At 51.2% G+C, this 17203-nt stretch overlaps 1 protein-coding gene across 1 annotated transcript; it reads right to left on the reverse strand.

Moving 5' to 3' along the window:
- Positions 1–4942: 4942 nt before the first annotated feature.
- Positions 4943–16916, reverse strand: SENP2 (SUMO specific peptidase 2). The gene is made up of 17 exons (XM_069864592.1): positions 16814–16916; positions 15672–15721; positions 15137–15270; positions 14198–14267; positions 13632–13710; positions 13098–13242; positions 12211–12314; positions 11140–11237; positions 10058–10115; positions 9877–9928; positions 9053–9202; positions 7923–8054; positions 7593–7796; positions 7383–7465; positions 6931–7015; positions 6189–6284; positions 4943–5619 (listed from the first exon to the last, which is right to left on the reverse strand). The coding sequence occupies exons 1-17, from the start codon at positions 16867–16869 to the stop codon at positions 5557–5559; spliced, it is 1659 nt and encodes a 552-aa protein (XP_069720693.1). The 5' UTR covers positions 16870–16916; the 3' UTR covers positions 4943–5556.
- Between the last annotated feature and the right edge of the window lie 287 nt (positions 16917–17203).

Below are 17203 nucleotides of genomic sequence, written 5' to 3' on the forward strand. Positions count from 1 at the left end.
GCCCCATGGCAATAGAATCATGGAATGGTTTGGATTGGAAGGGACCTTAAATATCATCCATTTCCAACCCCCCTGCCATGGGCTAGGATGCCTCCCACATGGGCAGGGGCATCTCCCACTCTCTGCCATGTAAAGGTTCCTCCAAGTACCTGCTTCCCTCCCGAGTCCTCGATTCCAAGCGCAACCATCCGGGGAGGAGAGCTGGAGGCCAAGGAACCACACAAGCTCCTCTCCTGTGCTGTTTGCTGGTGCCGGAGTCTGCGTGGGGTGAACGGAGCGGGGAGCTCCCAGCCTGTTCCCGAGGGGACGGGGGTACCAGCCCCATTCCTGCAGCATTTCCCACGGCTGTGACTCAGTTGGGGAACACTCCTCAACGTGCTTGGGGAGGGTGTGGGTGGGGATGGGGCTCTCCTGCCTTTTCCCCGATCCCCTCACTCCTTTCCTTGCTGCTTCACGAGCTGGTGACTGAAAAGGCTTTTTCTTGGTAGAGGAAGGAGAAGAACGATGACCAGAGGGCTGGAGCAGCTCTGCTATGAGGACAGGCTGGGAGAGCTGGGGTTGTTCAGCCTGGAGAAGAGAAGGCTGTGGGGAAACCTTAGAGCAGCTTCCAGGGCTGAAAGGGGCTCCAGGAAAGCTGGGGAGGGGCTCTGGATCAGTGAAGGCAGGGATGGGATGAGGAGGAACGTTTTTGAGCTGAAAGAGGGAGATGGAGATGAGATCTTAGGGAGAAATGTTTTGCTGTGAGGGTGGGGAGGCCCTGGCCCAGGCTGCCCAGAGCAGGGGTGGCTGCCCCATCCCTGGAGGGGTTCAAGGCCAGGTTGGATGGGGCTTGGAGCCCCTGATCAGTGGGAGGTGTCCCTGCCCATGGGATGGAACTGGATGGTCTTTAAGGTCCCTTCCAACTCAAACTCGTCCATGATTCCCTTCCTGCCAGGGGAACCCCAGCAGCCTTGGTGGAGGCTGAGCTGGAGCAATGGGGGGACCCAGGCTGGAACAGGCTGACAAGGACATTCCCACGAGCAGCTGCTGCTGAGACGGCTCCATTGCTGCTGCTGCCCCAGTGCTCTGGGAAAGAGCAGGTTGCCTCCATACCTTGGATGTCTGTGTAAGGCAGGAAACGCAAGGGACAATGTGACAAAGCCACATGAACATCGGAAAGAGGCCAGGACCTTCCTCCTTCTCTTCTCTCTGTTTTAGCCCCCCTGAATCATTTCCATTCCTGGATGTTAAAATGTCTTTTTCTGCTTTCCTTCTCGCTTCCTGAAAGGAGCTCCTTGTTCCTGACCTGCTGGCGCCAGCGTGGTGGGACCCAGGGCTTTGGGTTCGGTCACCGGCATCCGCCAGGGAGATGCCAGCGAGAACAAAGGTCCCAGCTCTGCCCCGTCCCAGTGAGGTGCTGGGAGCCACCAGCCCCAGGGGACACGGCTCGGCATTTCCATAGCAAAGCCCTTGGCTCCCCTTTGGCCGGGGCCTCACGTTTGAGGCATTTTCACTCCTTCCTGAGAAATGCCAAGCGCTGGGTGTGATTTTTCCTGCCCGAGAACCCCCTCATGGTTCCGGCATCGCCAGGAGAAGGGGCAGCTCCATCCCGTGACACAAAACTGGGTGGGAATGCGAGGTGACACAGTGACATCCAGCAAGTGCCATGGGCTGGTGGCCACGGGCAGCACCCTGGTCACATTTTCCCACTTGTCCCTGCCACCCCGGCTCTGGAGCATCTCCAGGTTGGTGGGGATCCCTCCATCACCTCCTTGTCCAGCCCCCCTCCCCACAGCCAAGCAGGGCATCAGCTCCCTCATTTGGAGCCACAGCTGCAGAAGGCAGAGGGCTGCACTCGGAGGGACACCGGACACCCCGCTGGACATACTGCTCTCCATCCTTCTTTTCTGACAAAATAAGCTTAAACATCCAGATCCCTAAGGAATTTCTGCATCTTCCCAGCTGCGAGGAGAACCTGCCAGGGCAAAACCAGCTCAACATTGTGCTCCAAGTCATAGAAGATGTGAAAACTGCCCGTCCTGGAAGAGCAGCCCTGGCCGAGTCGTGCTGGGGCAGCTGTCGGGGAGAGAAAAGGGCTGTTAACTCTTGTTCCTAATGATGACGCTTTATGAAGCAGGCTGTCAAATAGCTGTCTCCGATGCAGCGTAAGTGAAATGAAGAGTGGAAGGAAAGCGTTGGGCAGGGATTGTTCTTTATCGCTGGACAGCAAATGCAGCAGGAATTTGCCACCGTCTTGCTGTTCTTCCTGCCTGCCCTGGTACAGAAGGAGGGTCTGTCTAAAGGGATCTGCGCTGCTCTGCAGGAGCAATTTGGCTCCTTCACAGGGTGCCCAGGATGCCAAATCCCTGCCACCATCTGCCCTTTTCTCAGAAGCCTCAGGAGATAAGGATTTGGAGAGAGGACTTTGCATTCCAGGCTGAGAGAGTTGGGGTTGTTCAGCCTGGAGAAGAGAAGGCTCTGAGGAGACCTCATGGGTCGCAAGCGACCTCAAAGTCCATCCAGTCCCACCCCTGCCATGGGCAGGGACACCTCCCGCTGGATCAGGGGCTTCAAGCCCCATCCAATCTGGCCTTGAGCCCCTCCAGGGATGGGGCAGCCACCCCTGCTCTGGGCAGCCTGGGCCAGGGCCTCCCCACCCTCACAGCAAAACATTTCTCCCCAAGATCTCATCTCAATATCTCCTCTTTGAGTTCAAAAACGTCATCCTCATCCCATCCCTGGACTCCCAGATCCAGAGCCCCTCCCCAGCTTTCCTGGAGCCCCTTTCAGCACTGGAAGCTGCTCTAAGGTCTCCCCTCAGCCTTCTCTTCTCCAGGATGAACAACCCCAGCTCTCTCAGCCTGGCCTCATAGCAAAGTGGCTCCAGCCCTCAATCATCTCTGTGGCCTCCTCAACACTCACTCCAACAGCTCCATGTCCTTCCTGTGCTCAGGACTCCAGAGCTGTGACCTGCCTCAAAAGAATTGTTTCGAACTGAGGAAAGGAAGTTCAAAAGAGCATCAGAGAAAGGCGAATCTCATCATGTGAACATCATGGTTTTTTTGTAAGTGCCATTTCCCTCCTGCCTTTCTGATGATCCCTAGAAAACCCGTGCATGAAAGATTTTGGTGCTGTTCAATTCATCGAACACACCAGGTGTGGAGCGAGCTGGACCCACCTGTGGGACCAGACCTGCCCTCCCCTGCCCATTTCTCTTCTTGTTCCACCTTCATGGTGCCCTAGGAGCATTTTGGTGGTGGTGGACAGTTGTGGGGCCATTGTCACATCTCCTGGGTTGTCGTTTGGGACCAGAGAGGATGGGAACATTCACACTCGCTTCAAAGGGCTTTTGGGGAGGGACGGGAGGTAAAAGGTGTTGACCCAGCACCATGCACGCTGCTCTCGCGCCAGGGGTCTCAGCAGCCGGAGCCAGAACGGTGGTCGCCCCTGCTCCGATGGGCTCGGATTCGGTGTTGCATCGATTCCCAGTGACCCCTGCCCAGCTTGTTCAGGAGCAGGGCTGAGCTTTTTCAAGGGGAACCTCTGGGAGAAGGCTCTGGTGACCATATGGAGCTGGGAGAGGGGTGGGGGCCAGCCCTGACCTTTATTGTCCGGGGGGCACGGCCGCTGACCCTCGCCCTGCCCTCCCGGGCAGCTCAGGTTGTTCCACACCGCGCTCAGGGCTCTCTGCTGAAGAAGACAATTAAATCCTTGAGTCCAGGTTTTAGCGTTTCCATGTGCCGCCAAGGATGTTAATCTGGGCTGTTTGGGGAATTTTGATCCCGTGGAGCCCTTGGTATGCCTGGAATGTTTGCTTTTCCTACTGTGTGTGTGTGTTTGAGGCACTCCTGTGAAAACAAGAGCTTCCTGCCTGCCTTGTAAATCTTGCCTTGACGGGCAGGGTCTCTGTCGGTGATTAATCCCCGGGTGAGCAGAAGGGACACCCGCCTGGAGCTCCTTGTGAATGCCCTGGATATCAGGGAGAGACCTGAGAGGGGCCAGGAGAGCTGGCTGGTCTCCAGGACCTGTCCAGGACACACGTGTGGTGACAAGAGCTTTCGGTAAAAGCCTGGGAGAGGAAGAAACCAGCGGAAATTCCAGCAAGCTAAGGAAATGCTCAGAGGGCTGGGACTAGGGAGGCATTTTCTATTGTATCATGGAATCATGGAATGGTTTGGGTTGGAAGGGACCCCAAAGCCCAACCAGGCCCACCCCCTGCCATGGGCAGGGACACCTCCCACTGGATCAGGGGCTCCAAGCCCCATCCAACCTGGCCTTGAACCCCTCCAGGGATGGGGCAGCCACCCCTGCTCTGGGCAACCTGGGCCAGGGCCTCCTCACCCTCAGCATCAAGAATTTATCCCTAAGATCTCATCTCAATCTCCCCTCTTTCAGCTGAAAACCATCCCCCTTGTCCCATCCCTGCCCTCCCTTACCCAGAGCCCCTCCCCAGCTTTCCTGGAGCCCCTTTCAGCTGCTCTAAGGTCTCCCCTCAGCTCCTCTTTTCCTGGCTAAACAGCCCCAGGTCCCTCAGCCTCCCTCAGAACCCTTCTTCTCCAGCCCCTTCCCCAGCTCCATTCCCTTCTCCAGACACACTCCAGCGCCTCAGTGTCCTTCGTGGAGCAAGGGGCCCAAACTGAAGACACGGAGCTCCTGCTCCCGTCCCCCCAGGGCTGTGCCCGCTGCTCCTCGGGCAGCTCAGCACCCCCGGCTGCCCCTTGGGGACTCTGGGACAGACCACGAGAGGCTTTTGTGCTCCCATGGCTCATCCAGGCTCAAGTCTCCCTCATAGAATCATAGAATAACCAGGTTGGAAGAGACCCACTGGATCATTGAGTCCAACCATTCCTATCAAACACTAACCCATGTCCCTCAGTTCCAAGGGAGATGAACGCACCTCCCTCACCCCACTTTGCAATTCACACCCACCCCTCCGTTTCGCTACCAGGCAAAGGCTCCTTCCTGGAAGGCTCCTTATACAATTTAAATATTTATTGTCATAAAAACAAAATAAATAACTTCTCTTTTCACATTAGATAAACTCCCCCGAGACAGAAAAACCACCCCAAAACAAAACCCCCCACTACGTGGGCTTCACTGTGGATTTGTTACAAATCAGAAGATGGCAAGTGTTTGCTTTCTAGGGTGTCCTCAGCTAAACCGTGACAGGAGGTCATCACAAATCCAGTTTTTAGGAATCAAGTAGATGGTAGCCATCCCAGACAGAGGGAACTCTCCTTGAGGAGCCAAACACTGAGCCCAGAGGAGCTCAGCTAACACAGGGGTCACCTCCACCACGGGTGAGTGTCCTCTTTGTCCATAACGCGGCCCCGTGTGCTGCAGCTCAGTGACAGAGGCTGACAGTGCTGGCTCTGCCCCAGCTTTGTGCTTGCGTGGTGTCAGGTGCCTTACTGCCTCCATAACTGGGAAACCACCCGCTCCCTTAACCACTACTTCATAGCCTAAAGAGGAAAATTTGTGTGCCTACTACCTATCCAAATAAAGTATTCAAAAAATAGCTAAACACCTTATCAGTCACCCGGAGGTGATCACAGTGTTGCTCTCCTAGTGCATCTCTCACAGCAGCTGCTGGTGGATTATCTCCCACACCATCCTCTTACGGAAGTAAGGCATGTGATTCTGGAAAGAAAAGGAAAAATCCTTTAAACACAAAGTTGAGGTAGAAAATAGGCACAAACATCTAAGAGAGGAAACCCACTTCTCCAAAAGACACATAAGGGCCAGGTATCCCAAACCCACTAGCTGCGGCATCTCGTGTAGTGAAGTAGGAAGCAGACACCAGATGTAAGGATGGAGAACACAGCTCTGCCCTTCCGAGGCCACTGTGAAGCTCCAACCCCACCAGCCACGCACCAACCCCAAAGCGAGGGATAGAACCTCCATCCCTGCTCCAGGCACAATCGGCAGCTGCTGCGGAACTCGGGACCCAATGGAATGGCAGGAAGATGCCAGGGGAGTGTGAGGTTGAGCATGAGGAGAAAGTTCTTCCCCCAAGGAAGCAGTCACAACCTGACAATGTTCCAGAAGGGTTTGGCCAACGGTCCTCAGCCCCACGGTGGGAATGTTGGGGTGTCCTGTGCAGGGACAGGACTTGGACTCAAGAAGCCTTCTGGGCTAGGATTCTGTAACTTTCCCTGGCTCTTGTATCTGAGCAAAGACGTCTGGAGCTGGTTTTAACTCCCACTCACCTGTGTAAAGGTTAATGGTTTGTCTCTGGCGATGTAGTCTGCGTACTTGCAGACAAAAACCCCACAGTCGCTTCCATTCCATTGCTGAGGGATTTCCTAATGAATGCAAAGACACAGAATTTTCCAATACTATAAAAGAGAGGCAGTTTGGAAGCAGCACATGTTACCCATCCTAACAAAAACTTGGGACAATCCATTCACCATCCCACAACTCGGGGAACAGACCTGATTGACCACACATCAGCTCTTCACTTGTGTGTTACATCAGGACTTGTGCTCCAAGTAAGAATAATTATCCCAAATTCCAAACCCATTTCCAAAGCCTGTGTTCTCCAACAAGAGCTAAACAGATTAAGTTTGTCCTGGGATGTCGGGGCAAAGTCAGATTCACCTGAACATGGCAGAATAATTAAAAAAAATGAAGCATGCAGCCAGCAAGGAGAGGTCATGCTGAAAGATTTCATCCCAGCATGGTTAAGACCAGGTTGGATGGTGCTTTGAGTAAGCTGGTGTGGAAGGCGTCCCTGCCCCTGGCAGGGGGCTGGAACTGGATGGGATTTAAGGTCCCTCCTGACCCAAACCACTCTGCGATTCCACGGTTTCCTGGGTCAGCTGCGGCCTAAGGTGGCACCATAAAACATGAGATGCTTACGGCTCTTTCTAAAAGCTTGGACTTAGTGTCAAGACTCTACAGAGAAGGAGTTGAGAGTCCACATTTCGCATCCCAGTAGTGCTCACGTACATGTGTCCTCATGCTGTGAAGTGTCCACTCTGAACAATCCAGCTCCAGTTGCCTTTTTTCCCAGCTTTCTTCTTGCAGGTATTTGCTGTTGAAAACAAAGCAAAAATCACTCTTCGTCTCTAAATAGTAGGTCAACAAAACCAGAGCTGCTGTAGAATCACAGGGAGCTGAGCAGCAGGCCAGCAGAGCGTCAGAGCATCCTTACAGCAGCTGATTTAAGGCTTTCAGAGGAAAAATCCAAGTCTTAAATTTACAGACATGAGAGGCTGCCCTGACTGGAGGGGACTGTGATACAAGGTAAGTAGCCAATGTCACACGACTTGCAGCAAGGCAAAGATTCCTGCTTCGTTATCTAAAAGAAACGTGGAAACTTTGCAATTGTGTTCCAGGGACAAGTTCCAAAAACCTTCTCATAATTACAACATGAAAGCAGCACCCAAGTGGTTACTTACAACAGAGTTTCACAGATCTTGTTCCCACTGTTAACTGTCACGGAATCGAAGTATTTGATGGTCTTCTTTCTCATGTCGATGACCTGTGATTACAAGGGGACTGTCAGACAAAGCACAAACTTCTGCTGCACACACATCAAAATCAACATGGTTTTTCTCACCAGTTTTCTCTCCCCATCCAATTCCAAACAAAAAGTCAGTTTGACTCACCACCAGAGTCCAATGGTTTGTCAGGTGGATGGGGACTAAGACAACATCCTGCTTGAAGAGATCCACACCTCTGGTCCATCTCTTCACTGCTGTGTAACCCCCAGAAGTTAGTTTGCGATAGAAGAAAGTCGTGAAAGCATGAACTGCCGGATATCCTTCCTTCTTACTTCTTTCCATCACAAGATTCATGTAGAAATTAATGATCTGTACCATAAAGAGTAAGCTTGAGATGTAAAACAAGACACTAGCCTACCAAAAGAATGAAACAGCAACAAGGGCTGTGAGGCTTCTCGCCGAAGGAGGATATCGTCATGCTGCAGCCAGTTTTACCTCATCATTGAGCCAGCAATATTTCTGCAGCGTGCAGATGTCATCACGAGTGATGTTCATTTTGAAGGCACTGCTAATGACATCATTTGGATCCCCGTGGCTAAATGCGGCCTTGATCTCTCTCTCCATGGCCTAAAACAAACAATTAAATGCGAAAGGACTCATGAAATGGAGTAATGAGCACGCTAACAAGCTTTCAGCTGCAAGAACGCCTGCAATTAAGCTCAGGTACCAGCTTCTTGCTAAGTTAGTAACAGCACTTTGTTGTTGGTTCAGCACCCCAACTGTCAACTTCACAGCCCAGCTTTGCCCCAGTTTTGTTTTCACAAAAGGAAGCCGATATCTAACATGTGGACACCAAACACACTAAAGCAGCTGAAAAATTAACAGAAGTAGAGCAAACCACTTTCCCATGTGATGCTGCAGCCCTTGCCATACTGAGGGTTAAGTAAGGGAAACTGAGGCAGCTACACTGGAGTCAGGCAACCACGAGTCCAGGCTGTGCATCCGACTGGCTCCAATACCGATGTTGCCATCTAAGTCTGAGTAAAAATGCAAATAAATCACTGGGTCCCCCTCCTGGTTGCATGTGGGCTGGCAAATTAAGCACAACACCTGGTTTTCCTTGTACTGAGCAGACTTTGTAAACCCTTGGAAAGGACAAGTTAGCCTCTGCCTTTCTCCTCAACAGGCAAAACCAGAGGTGGTCAATTAGATCAGCACGACCGTGACTCTGAACAATAAAAGCAGCCAAAATTCAGGTGAGCAGGGGAACCTGGACTCCCACTGCCCGTTGAACAGTGTAACTAAGCTAACTCCTGCACCCACTGCAACGCTCAGCACGCACACAGGGCTCTGTGGGGTCCTGAGGGCCCACACGCAGCTCTGTGGGACCCTAAGGATGCACACAAGGTGCTCAGCTGTCCCCCAAGCAATGCAGTGCTATGGATCAGCCAAAGCTTATTTTTCAGGTTCCACCACCACTGTAGGACAGGACAAAATCCTTTTAAGAGGCTCTGCCTCTTAACCAGGTGAATCGGGTTAGCACTGCTGTGTTAAGCCTGGCCTAGCTTTTGTCCTGGCTGTAGAACAGCCCTGTGTCCTGTCTAACAGACCGTCAGCTATGGTACCTCTGTGATCGGGGGAAAGTCGTCTGCTTTTCTGCCTGAGTTTGGGGATTTGTTTGCTTCCACATCAATGCTGGATGATTTTCTGGACAGAACAGACGGTGGACGTAATTGGCATAACACATCTCCTGCGATGTTGGCTCCATTCTGTTTCTGTTGGGCAAAAGGACATTAAGTGAGCAAGGAAACACACATTTTTGCTAGGGGATAGTGCAGAAAATCTTGCTGATGTATAAAACTGGAAGGGTTTTTCTACACACATCCAGCCAGCAAGCTGCAAAGTTACTTTTTATAGGTGAGTGCATCCAGCCGTGCAGCGCTGCCCTCAAAGCTAAGCAGAGGCAGGAGAGGAACAAGGTCAGTTTGGCATCAAGAACCCCAGCAGAGCCTCTGCATGTGGGTATCAAACTGAGATTGAAATTAACAGCTCCCATTTCCACGATTAAAACTGTGTGATCTCAATCCCGAGCAGAGATGAAAGTCAGAAGTGTACAGCCAACCTCACAAAACAAGCCAGGATTAAAGATACCGCAGCCCAGCTTTGCGGGATGACTAAGTCTGAGCGCAAGACTTTTAAGCTGTGCCCAACATGGTCAGCGGGGAGAAAGAGCATAGCGTGTTGCGCTTGTGATAGTCCAGAAACAAAACAAAGCGCAGCAGGAAAGCCTTGGTGACAGCACTACTTCTCACACAACATTCCCGCTTTCCCTGGGCAAACCAACTGGGACAAACACATTACTCGATACGTGAGTGAGGAGGGCAAGTATTTCTGATCACAAAGAGCTGTATTTGCTTAGGAAGTGAAATAATTAATAACACAAACTTACCCCTGCAGCGGCAAGTTTCCCTGGCCTCCCCTCCTCCTTAGTGTTTTTCACCCTGTGAGGTGAGGGAGAGAAAAAGAGAGAGGAGTGAGCAGCCTATCCATACTGTCCCATGGAATTGTTCTGGATAAGAGACACACAGACAGATAAGAGACATGAGAACAGCGATTACAAGAGACTCTACCTGGTCACATCACCTCTCGGAGGCACCTGTGGGCCGCAAACATCTCCATCTTTGAAACCTGCACAGAAAAGCAGTCTTATGAGAACAAGGAGCCTGCTTTCATTTACCATCAGCTGCACAAAGTGCTTGCTTGCTGGGTGATAAATACAAAAACATGTTGTAATGACGACTGCACAGTCAGGAAGTTTGAACTTGGGCAGTTTCATAGAATATCATAGAATTGTTTGGTTGGAAAAGACCTTTGAGATCATCAAATCCAAACCATACCCGTCCACTCCTAAGCCAGATCCCTGAGCACCTCATCTCTGAGCAGCCTGGTCCACTGGGAGGTGTCCCTGCCCATGGCCGGAGTGTGGAACAGGATGGGTTTTAAGGTCCCTTCCAACCTAAACCGTTCCACGATTCTACAAAACGCAGAGCACTAACACAGTGCTGCCACCAAAGGAAACCACTAGTCAGCAAACCAGTTTAACGAGCCCACTCTGCAGAAGGGAACTCCTTCAGCAGTTACCCATCTCCAGCTCGCTAACTGTACCGCACAGTCAGCTGGCGTGGCTCCGAAGCTCTGCTGTCACCGAAACAGCCACGCACAGCACTAGAAATGGATTAAAGGCTGACAATTCCAAGTTAAGCAAGGGGTGCCTGAGGGTGGGCAGCAATATATCGTGCTCCGCTGCTGCAAACAGCAGGTGCTGTGACGTTCTGCACAGGGCACAGTCACATCTGCAGCCACAAACATTGCTGGCACAGTAATGGGCCTTGAGGGCCATGTTAAACAGTTTTTCAGTACACCAAAATGCTTCCAAAGGCATTTTAGCCAGTTGGGGTTGGTGCTGTCCCCCTCTTTCTTTCCCTTTCTTCCCAGAGCCAGCTCTTTCCATTCTAAGAGCTGACAGAAGCTACACCAGCACAAACACACTGACTGGCACAGATTTCCTTATAAATAGGCATGGATTAATCGCACACCAGCATTAACAAATCTCTTCAGCACAATCTATACTCTCGAGACTTATGGGAACATGCTAGTTGGATTTGAAGTCTTTCTACACAGTGGAACAGCTACAAATCATTGTGATACTCACTGGTCTCCCGTGGCACGCTTGGGTAGAGGGTTCTTTCAAGTTTGTGTTCTTCCCGGGGACTCGCAATCAGCACTGGTGGCTTCGCATAGGCTTGACCACTGCGGTGCAGCAAAAACCAGAAAAATCACAATTTTCATTTAATCCCATGACAGAAACACCCTGTCTCATGCGCTGCCGCCATGACAAAATGCAAAGGGTATTTCCACAAGGAGGCATTTTCCATTCAGAAGCTTGGCTACGGTCAGCTCAGGCAGACTCAAGATGCAGGAGTCAAATTTTCTCTCTCCAGAATTTTAGAAGAGACTAACTAATCACGGAATGGTTTGGGTTGGAAGGGAGCTCCAAGCCCCATCCAACCTGGCCTTGAACCCCTCAGGGATGGGGCAGCCACCCCTGCTCTGGGCAGCCTGGGCCAGGGCCTCCCCACCCTCACAGAAAACATTTCTCCCTAAGATCTCATCTCAATCTCCCCTCTTTCAGCTGAAAACCGGTCCCCTTTGTCCCGTCCCTGCCCTTCCCGATCAAGGGCCTCTGCCCAGCTTTCCTGTCAGCTAAGACAATGACTTCCATTAAGACAATGGCTTCTATTGGGTTTGTGGCTTTCGCTTGTGCCATTAACTCTGTGCAACCTCCTGACAGTTATAAGAGATCAAATTCACCCATCACTGACAGTATGTGAATCAGAATTACACACAAGTCCCCCTTCACAGGTTGCTTTGAGAACTGGAATTCTACTCGAGTGGGATTTTGATAACTTAAGTGTACTGGAAAGAGAAAACTTCCTATAATTTGTGCAAGAACGACCAGGGAAGGTAGAAAAACAGTGACATTTCTGGCATTCCCTCTGTTTACCTTAAGTTTCACATTTTCAGACAAAACAGGTCTCCTAACTTCATCAATTACAAAGAAGAGGAAGACAAATCCTGTTAATAACCAGTGCCAACAGTCTTTTAAAGATCAGTTTGCCCCAAAACCTCCTCAAGGACTTTGCCTGGAACCTCCTCCCACTTCTATATAAAACAACCATAAAGTTACCACCAAAAAGTTCATGTTTGTTTTTCCCATAATTACTTGAGGAAGCCTGTGGCCTGTAGAGGAGGAAGGCACCTGGGATTCTTCTCCTTCACCAGGTTCAGGAGCTGTTTGTATTTCTCCTTCTCTTCTTGCTTAACACCCTGACAGAATGGAGAGAAAAAAACAAAGAGATTAGAACCACCGCATATGAAGCAAATGTTTGTAATGTGGATACAGCGCAGGCTGCACAGGCTGGTACCACAGTACTGATGTGTTATTCAGGTTTAGTTTAGCAGGAACTCCCACACCTTTGTTCTGTGTTCGCCCTGCTCTACGAACTTGTTTCCTGCTAAAAACTCAAAATCCCTCCTGCAACTCCTTCCTGTGACAGAGGCCACTTCTCTGAGCAGTGGTGGCTGCCCCATCCCTGGAGGGGTTCAAGGCCAGGTTGGATGGGGCTTGGAGCCCCTGATCCAGTGGGAGGTGTCCCTGCCCATGGCAGGGGAGGGACTGGATGGGCTTCAAGGTCCCTTCCAACCCAAGCCACTCTGTGATTCTGTGAAGTATTATCAGCAACTGAGTGTTCCTTTGCCTACATTACCCTTTTAAAGTTGCTGTGTAAAGATCGCAGTTGAGCCAGGTTAAGGACAGAAGAATCAAACACCTCTGCAACAAATGCACAGTACTGACAAGGAACAGCTCTGCTTGGAAGAGAAACTGCCTGGAGGATCCTCCCCCAGTGCACCCTTTCCAGGAAAATGGGTTAGAACTGAACCTTTTGGCAACAGAGCACTGCTCCCTTCCAAGACTTGGTGCACCTAAGGGCAAATAAAGCACTAGACACTGATTTTCCTTCTTTAACTACATCCACGGGGCTGTTCCCAGCGGCCACCTAGGCATTTACACACAGCTTGCTGTTGTCTCATTTCAAAAGGCACCTTTACCTCTTCAGCAGTACAGAAGAACCTCCCCATCCTGCTGGCTTCCGAAGCTGCAGACGCTGGCCCAGCGCGCTCCTTAATGGGTGGCCTCGGAGTCAAGATGCCTGCTAGAGCAGGCTTGACGTGGGTTCTGCCATCACCGTTTGCACTGAAAACGGTGACAGCAAAAGACACCATATCAGAGAAAACGCAAATATTTTTTTCTTTCAAATCAACTCTTTGGGACCTTTTCACAAGCATTTCTGGTCTCAGCCTCTTCTCAAGTTCAACGGTTCCTCCTACTGCAGACCTTTAATGTTTATTTAAACTCTTGTACCTAAGAAGTGCCTGGATTTAAAGAAAAAGTTGCACATTGGCTGGGGGAGGAAGCAGTTGGAGATTTCCCTTAGTACAGCGGCCTGGAGGAGTTCCAGAATAGCTTGGAAAAATACCCCTACGTGGACACAAACACAAATGTTGGCAACACAGACGAAGCTGAAGAATGAGAGTGAAAGTTACACATTTCAGAGAAGTCAAAGCAAACAGAAGGGTTTTTACCTCAGACGTGGAACTGGCTTGTGATAAAGGGTCAGTGTTTCCTTATTCAAGCAAGTACTGGTTCCATAAGGCATTTTACCTACAAGAGAAGTGTATAAGCTATTAGTAATTATAAAAGGAATCCGTTTCCTGTAAGAACCTTCACCAGAGATAAGTTATTTTTGTTGCTTTTATCATATTAGCACTTATGTTATGTTACTTTTCTTATTTTCATATTAGCAACCAGAGAAAGTTTTGCACACAAGGTACCACCAGCCAACTCCCCCACCCATAAAAAAAGTTATTAGGATCTACAAGCTAAAATTAGTGTTTAAAACAATTTCTCATGGCAAGCCAATGATGGACATAGAACTGCAGGACTGCCCCCAAGGCAGCTCTTGCACTGAGATGACGAGATAAACGCCCCAGTCCAGAGGTAACGCAAGGATGCAGGAAAGAATTCATATTCAAGCATTGCCAGATGCAACCTAGATGTTGTGACTTCAACACTCTAAGCCCAGAGGGTGGAGCTGCACCTCACACACAGCAGGGTGAAAAAGAAATTAATAGTGCAATGTAAACCTTACCAGATTCCAGTATTTCTAGTGCAGAAACTCTTCGTTTCTTAGCTGGTGGTTCATAATAAAGTGACTGAGCCTGAAGTAAAACCAAAAAAAATACCAACGTGAGTATAACCTGAATGTGAATCCAAGCAAACAAACTCTCTGGAATTTGGTCAGCTCTGTCACCACCTGGGGACTGTGATTTGCCAGTTCAGGTTGTAGCAGAACACAAACCTCTGTGGGATCTCTGACAAGTACGCCTTTTTTTTTTTAATAACAGCTCTCGTACATGCAGTGATTAAAAGAACACAAGTTTGTGGCTGTCCCCTCCCCGGGGGTGTTCAGGGCCAGGCTGGATGGGGCTTTGATGCAGTGGGAGGTGTCCCTGCCCATGGCAGGTGGTTGCAGCTGGACGGGCTTTAAGGTCCCTTCCAACCCAAACCATTCTAGGATTCTTACTGCCGAGTTTTCCTCTTAAACATGCCAAAGCGCAGCAGTTTAGCCCTCAAAGTATGTTTTATATAGATAGGAGTTAACGACTCTCTCAGGAACAAACAAGTAGAGGGTGACAGTTTGTTTCTCTTATGGGGCAATAAGAAAAGTAACGCTACACCTTTGAACCAGACTAGAGCCAAGCAGTTCATGACTCATTTTTACAGATCCAAAGTCTTACAGGACTCCTCTCCCAGACGGGTGGATAACCACCCAGCAGAAAGAGGTTTAATCAGAGGAAGCATCCAGTTGTTCTTGTACTGTAATGTATTTTAATGACCTAACTACAAACTGCAAGTGCTACAGCAGAGCAGGCAAACCTGAGTAAAGCAAACCCCGCACGCAAGAGCTGCCAGCTACAAATGGGAAAGAACCTACAGCCATACAGGCTCAGAGAAGGCCCAATTTCACGATACATTAGGGAGAGCTGAATCCTAACAGATTCTACCTATGCCCCAAATCCTCGCTCACCTTGTCTGCAGGTTCTGCAACGGGAGCGGCATCGCTGACTGAAGCCTCCTGGCCCTCACTTGTTGCCTCGGATGGCAACCCCTCTGCAGCAACACCTTTGTCAACTTTCTCTTCACGCTCAAAGACAGCGTAATCTAAAAAACAAAAGCAGGCAGCACAAGAACATGATTAAAAGAGGATTAGGATTTCCATTTGCGTTAAAGCCCATCTCCTTATTCCACCTAACGCAGCGTAACCCATTGTAAGTTATACATCCTTCTGCAATAGCAGTTGGTGGTGATACAAGCTGGGGAGGGGCTCTTGATCAGGGAAGGCAGGGATAGCACGAGGGGGAACAGTTTTGAGCTGAAAGAGGGGAGATTGGCATGAGATCTTAGGGAGTGGGATCCCAGTGGGATTTGAACTGGCTACGCAGGTGGCCACAAGGAAAGAAGGGCTAGAAAAGACAATTCCAGCCATAACACTGAAGTACAAAAGCAGTACAGGAAACGTAAGGAAAATGGGGCACCTTAAACCCTCATGTCACATGCAGTACCTGTTCTTGCCTTCTTTGCTGGTGGCACGTCAGCACTGTCCGACGGAGCGCTGAGGAAAGAACACAGAACACAGTTTCACAACTGCACATAAGCTTCCAAGAGGCTGACTGCCCTCCCAGATCCTGCTGGTACCACAAAAAGTGACTGATAACTTCCATACCACATAAAGAATATTTGCTATTAAGTCAGGCAGAAAATACTGGGGGGGGGGGGGGGGAGGCAAGTGTTAAAGGTAAATACAGCCCTATAAAAATGTATTCTCACTCAGCATATTTGATATTTCAGAAGGTAAAACTGAAGAAGGTAAAATATTCATCTCCCCCTGCTCAATTTCTAGCACAAGCTGACTAATCCTGAGCTGCTTCTTGGTGAAGGCTTCCCAGCTGCAGGGATAAAGCACAGTTCGGCTCCTCTGTGCTGCGCCCTGAGATAAGCATATTTTGAACACCAGACTGCGGCTACGATAACTGGTTTTGAACCACAGTCGCTCTTCTCCAGCTTTAGCACAGAGGGACAGAAGGGACAGCTCAGCTGTGTGCCCCTGGGAGCACTGGGGCACCAGCAAGGGAACCCTTCCTCCCACTCCACCCACGCACAACATCCTCCTGCCACAATTTCCCTCTGTCCGGTACACCCCAACAAGCATATCATGGAATGATGGAATAGCTTGGGTTGGAAAGAACCTCAAAGCCCATCGAATTCCATCCCCTGCCCTGGGCAGGGACACCTCCCACTGGATCAGGGGCTCCAAGCTCCATCCAGCCTGGCCTTGAACCCCTCCAGGGATGGGGCAGCCGCCCCTGCACTGGGCAACCTGGGCCAGGGCCTCCCCACCCTCACAGCCAAACATTTCTCCTCAATATCTCATCTCAATCTCCCCTCTTACAGCTCAAAACCATTCTCCCTCGTCCTGTCCCTGCCCTCCCTGATCCAGAGTCACTTTCCTGGAGCCCCTTTCAGCGCTGGAAGCTGCTCTAAGGTCTCCCCCTCAGCCTTCTCTTCCCCAGGCCGAGCGCCCTTCGCTGCTCCAGCCCCTCAGGACGGTCTCCATCGCTCCCACACACGCCCCGCGGGCCCCCCCGTCCCTGTCCCCGTCCCCGTCCCCGGGGCTGCTCGGGGGCCGGGGCAGCGCGGCGCTGACCTGCGGCGGGCGGCGGGCAGGAGGAGGCCGAGGGCCGCCCGCAGCCATTCGTACATAGGCCCAGCCGGCCGGAAGTGCGCCCGGCGCGCGCCGCGCGGGGCCCGCCCCCGGAGCGCTCCCATTGGCCTCGCGCCTAAGCCCCGCCCTCCCCTCAGCATTCCGAGCGCTCCCATTGGCTCCTCGGACTAGGCCCCGCCTCCCGCGCGCCGCCGCGCTCTCCCATTGGCTGCCGGCGCCCCGGGAACGACCTCCAGGCAGCGCGCACCCCGTTAGCCACGCCCCTTTCCGCGGAGACCACGCCCCCTGTCGCTCCCTGACCACGCCCCACACCATATATGGGCACGCACCGTAGCGCCCTCTTAGCCACGCCCCGTATAGGCCACGCCCCTA

The sequence above is a fragment of the Phaenicophaeus curvirostris genome, chromosome 10 (assembly GCF_032191515.1).
Source record: "Phaenicophaeus curvirostris isolate KB17595 chromosome 10, BPBGC_Pcur_1.0, whole genome shotgun sequence".
Taxonomy (NCBI): Eukaryota; Metazoa; Chordata; class Aves; order Cuculiformes; family Cuculidae; genus Phaenicophaeus; species Phaenicophaeus curvirostris.

What these genes read in the sequence shown, in the direction of transcription:
- SENP2 (XM_069864592.1), bottom strand. Translation starts at nt 16,869, where the DNA reads ATGTACGAATGGCTGCGGGCGGCCCTCGGCCTCCTCCTGCCCGCCGCC. An exon ending in TTGCAGAACCTGCAGACAAG is followed by an intron (nt 14,268 to 15,136) that starts GTGAGCGAGGAT and finishes GTTTTACTTCAG; the next exon opens with GCTCAGTCACTTTATTATGA. An exon ending in ACTAGAAATACTGGAATCTG is followed by an intron (nt 13,711 to 14,197) that starts GTAAGGTTTACA and finishes CTTCTCTTGTAG; the next exon opens with GTAAAATGCCTTATGGAACC.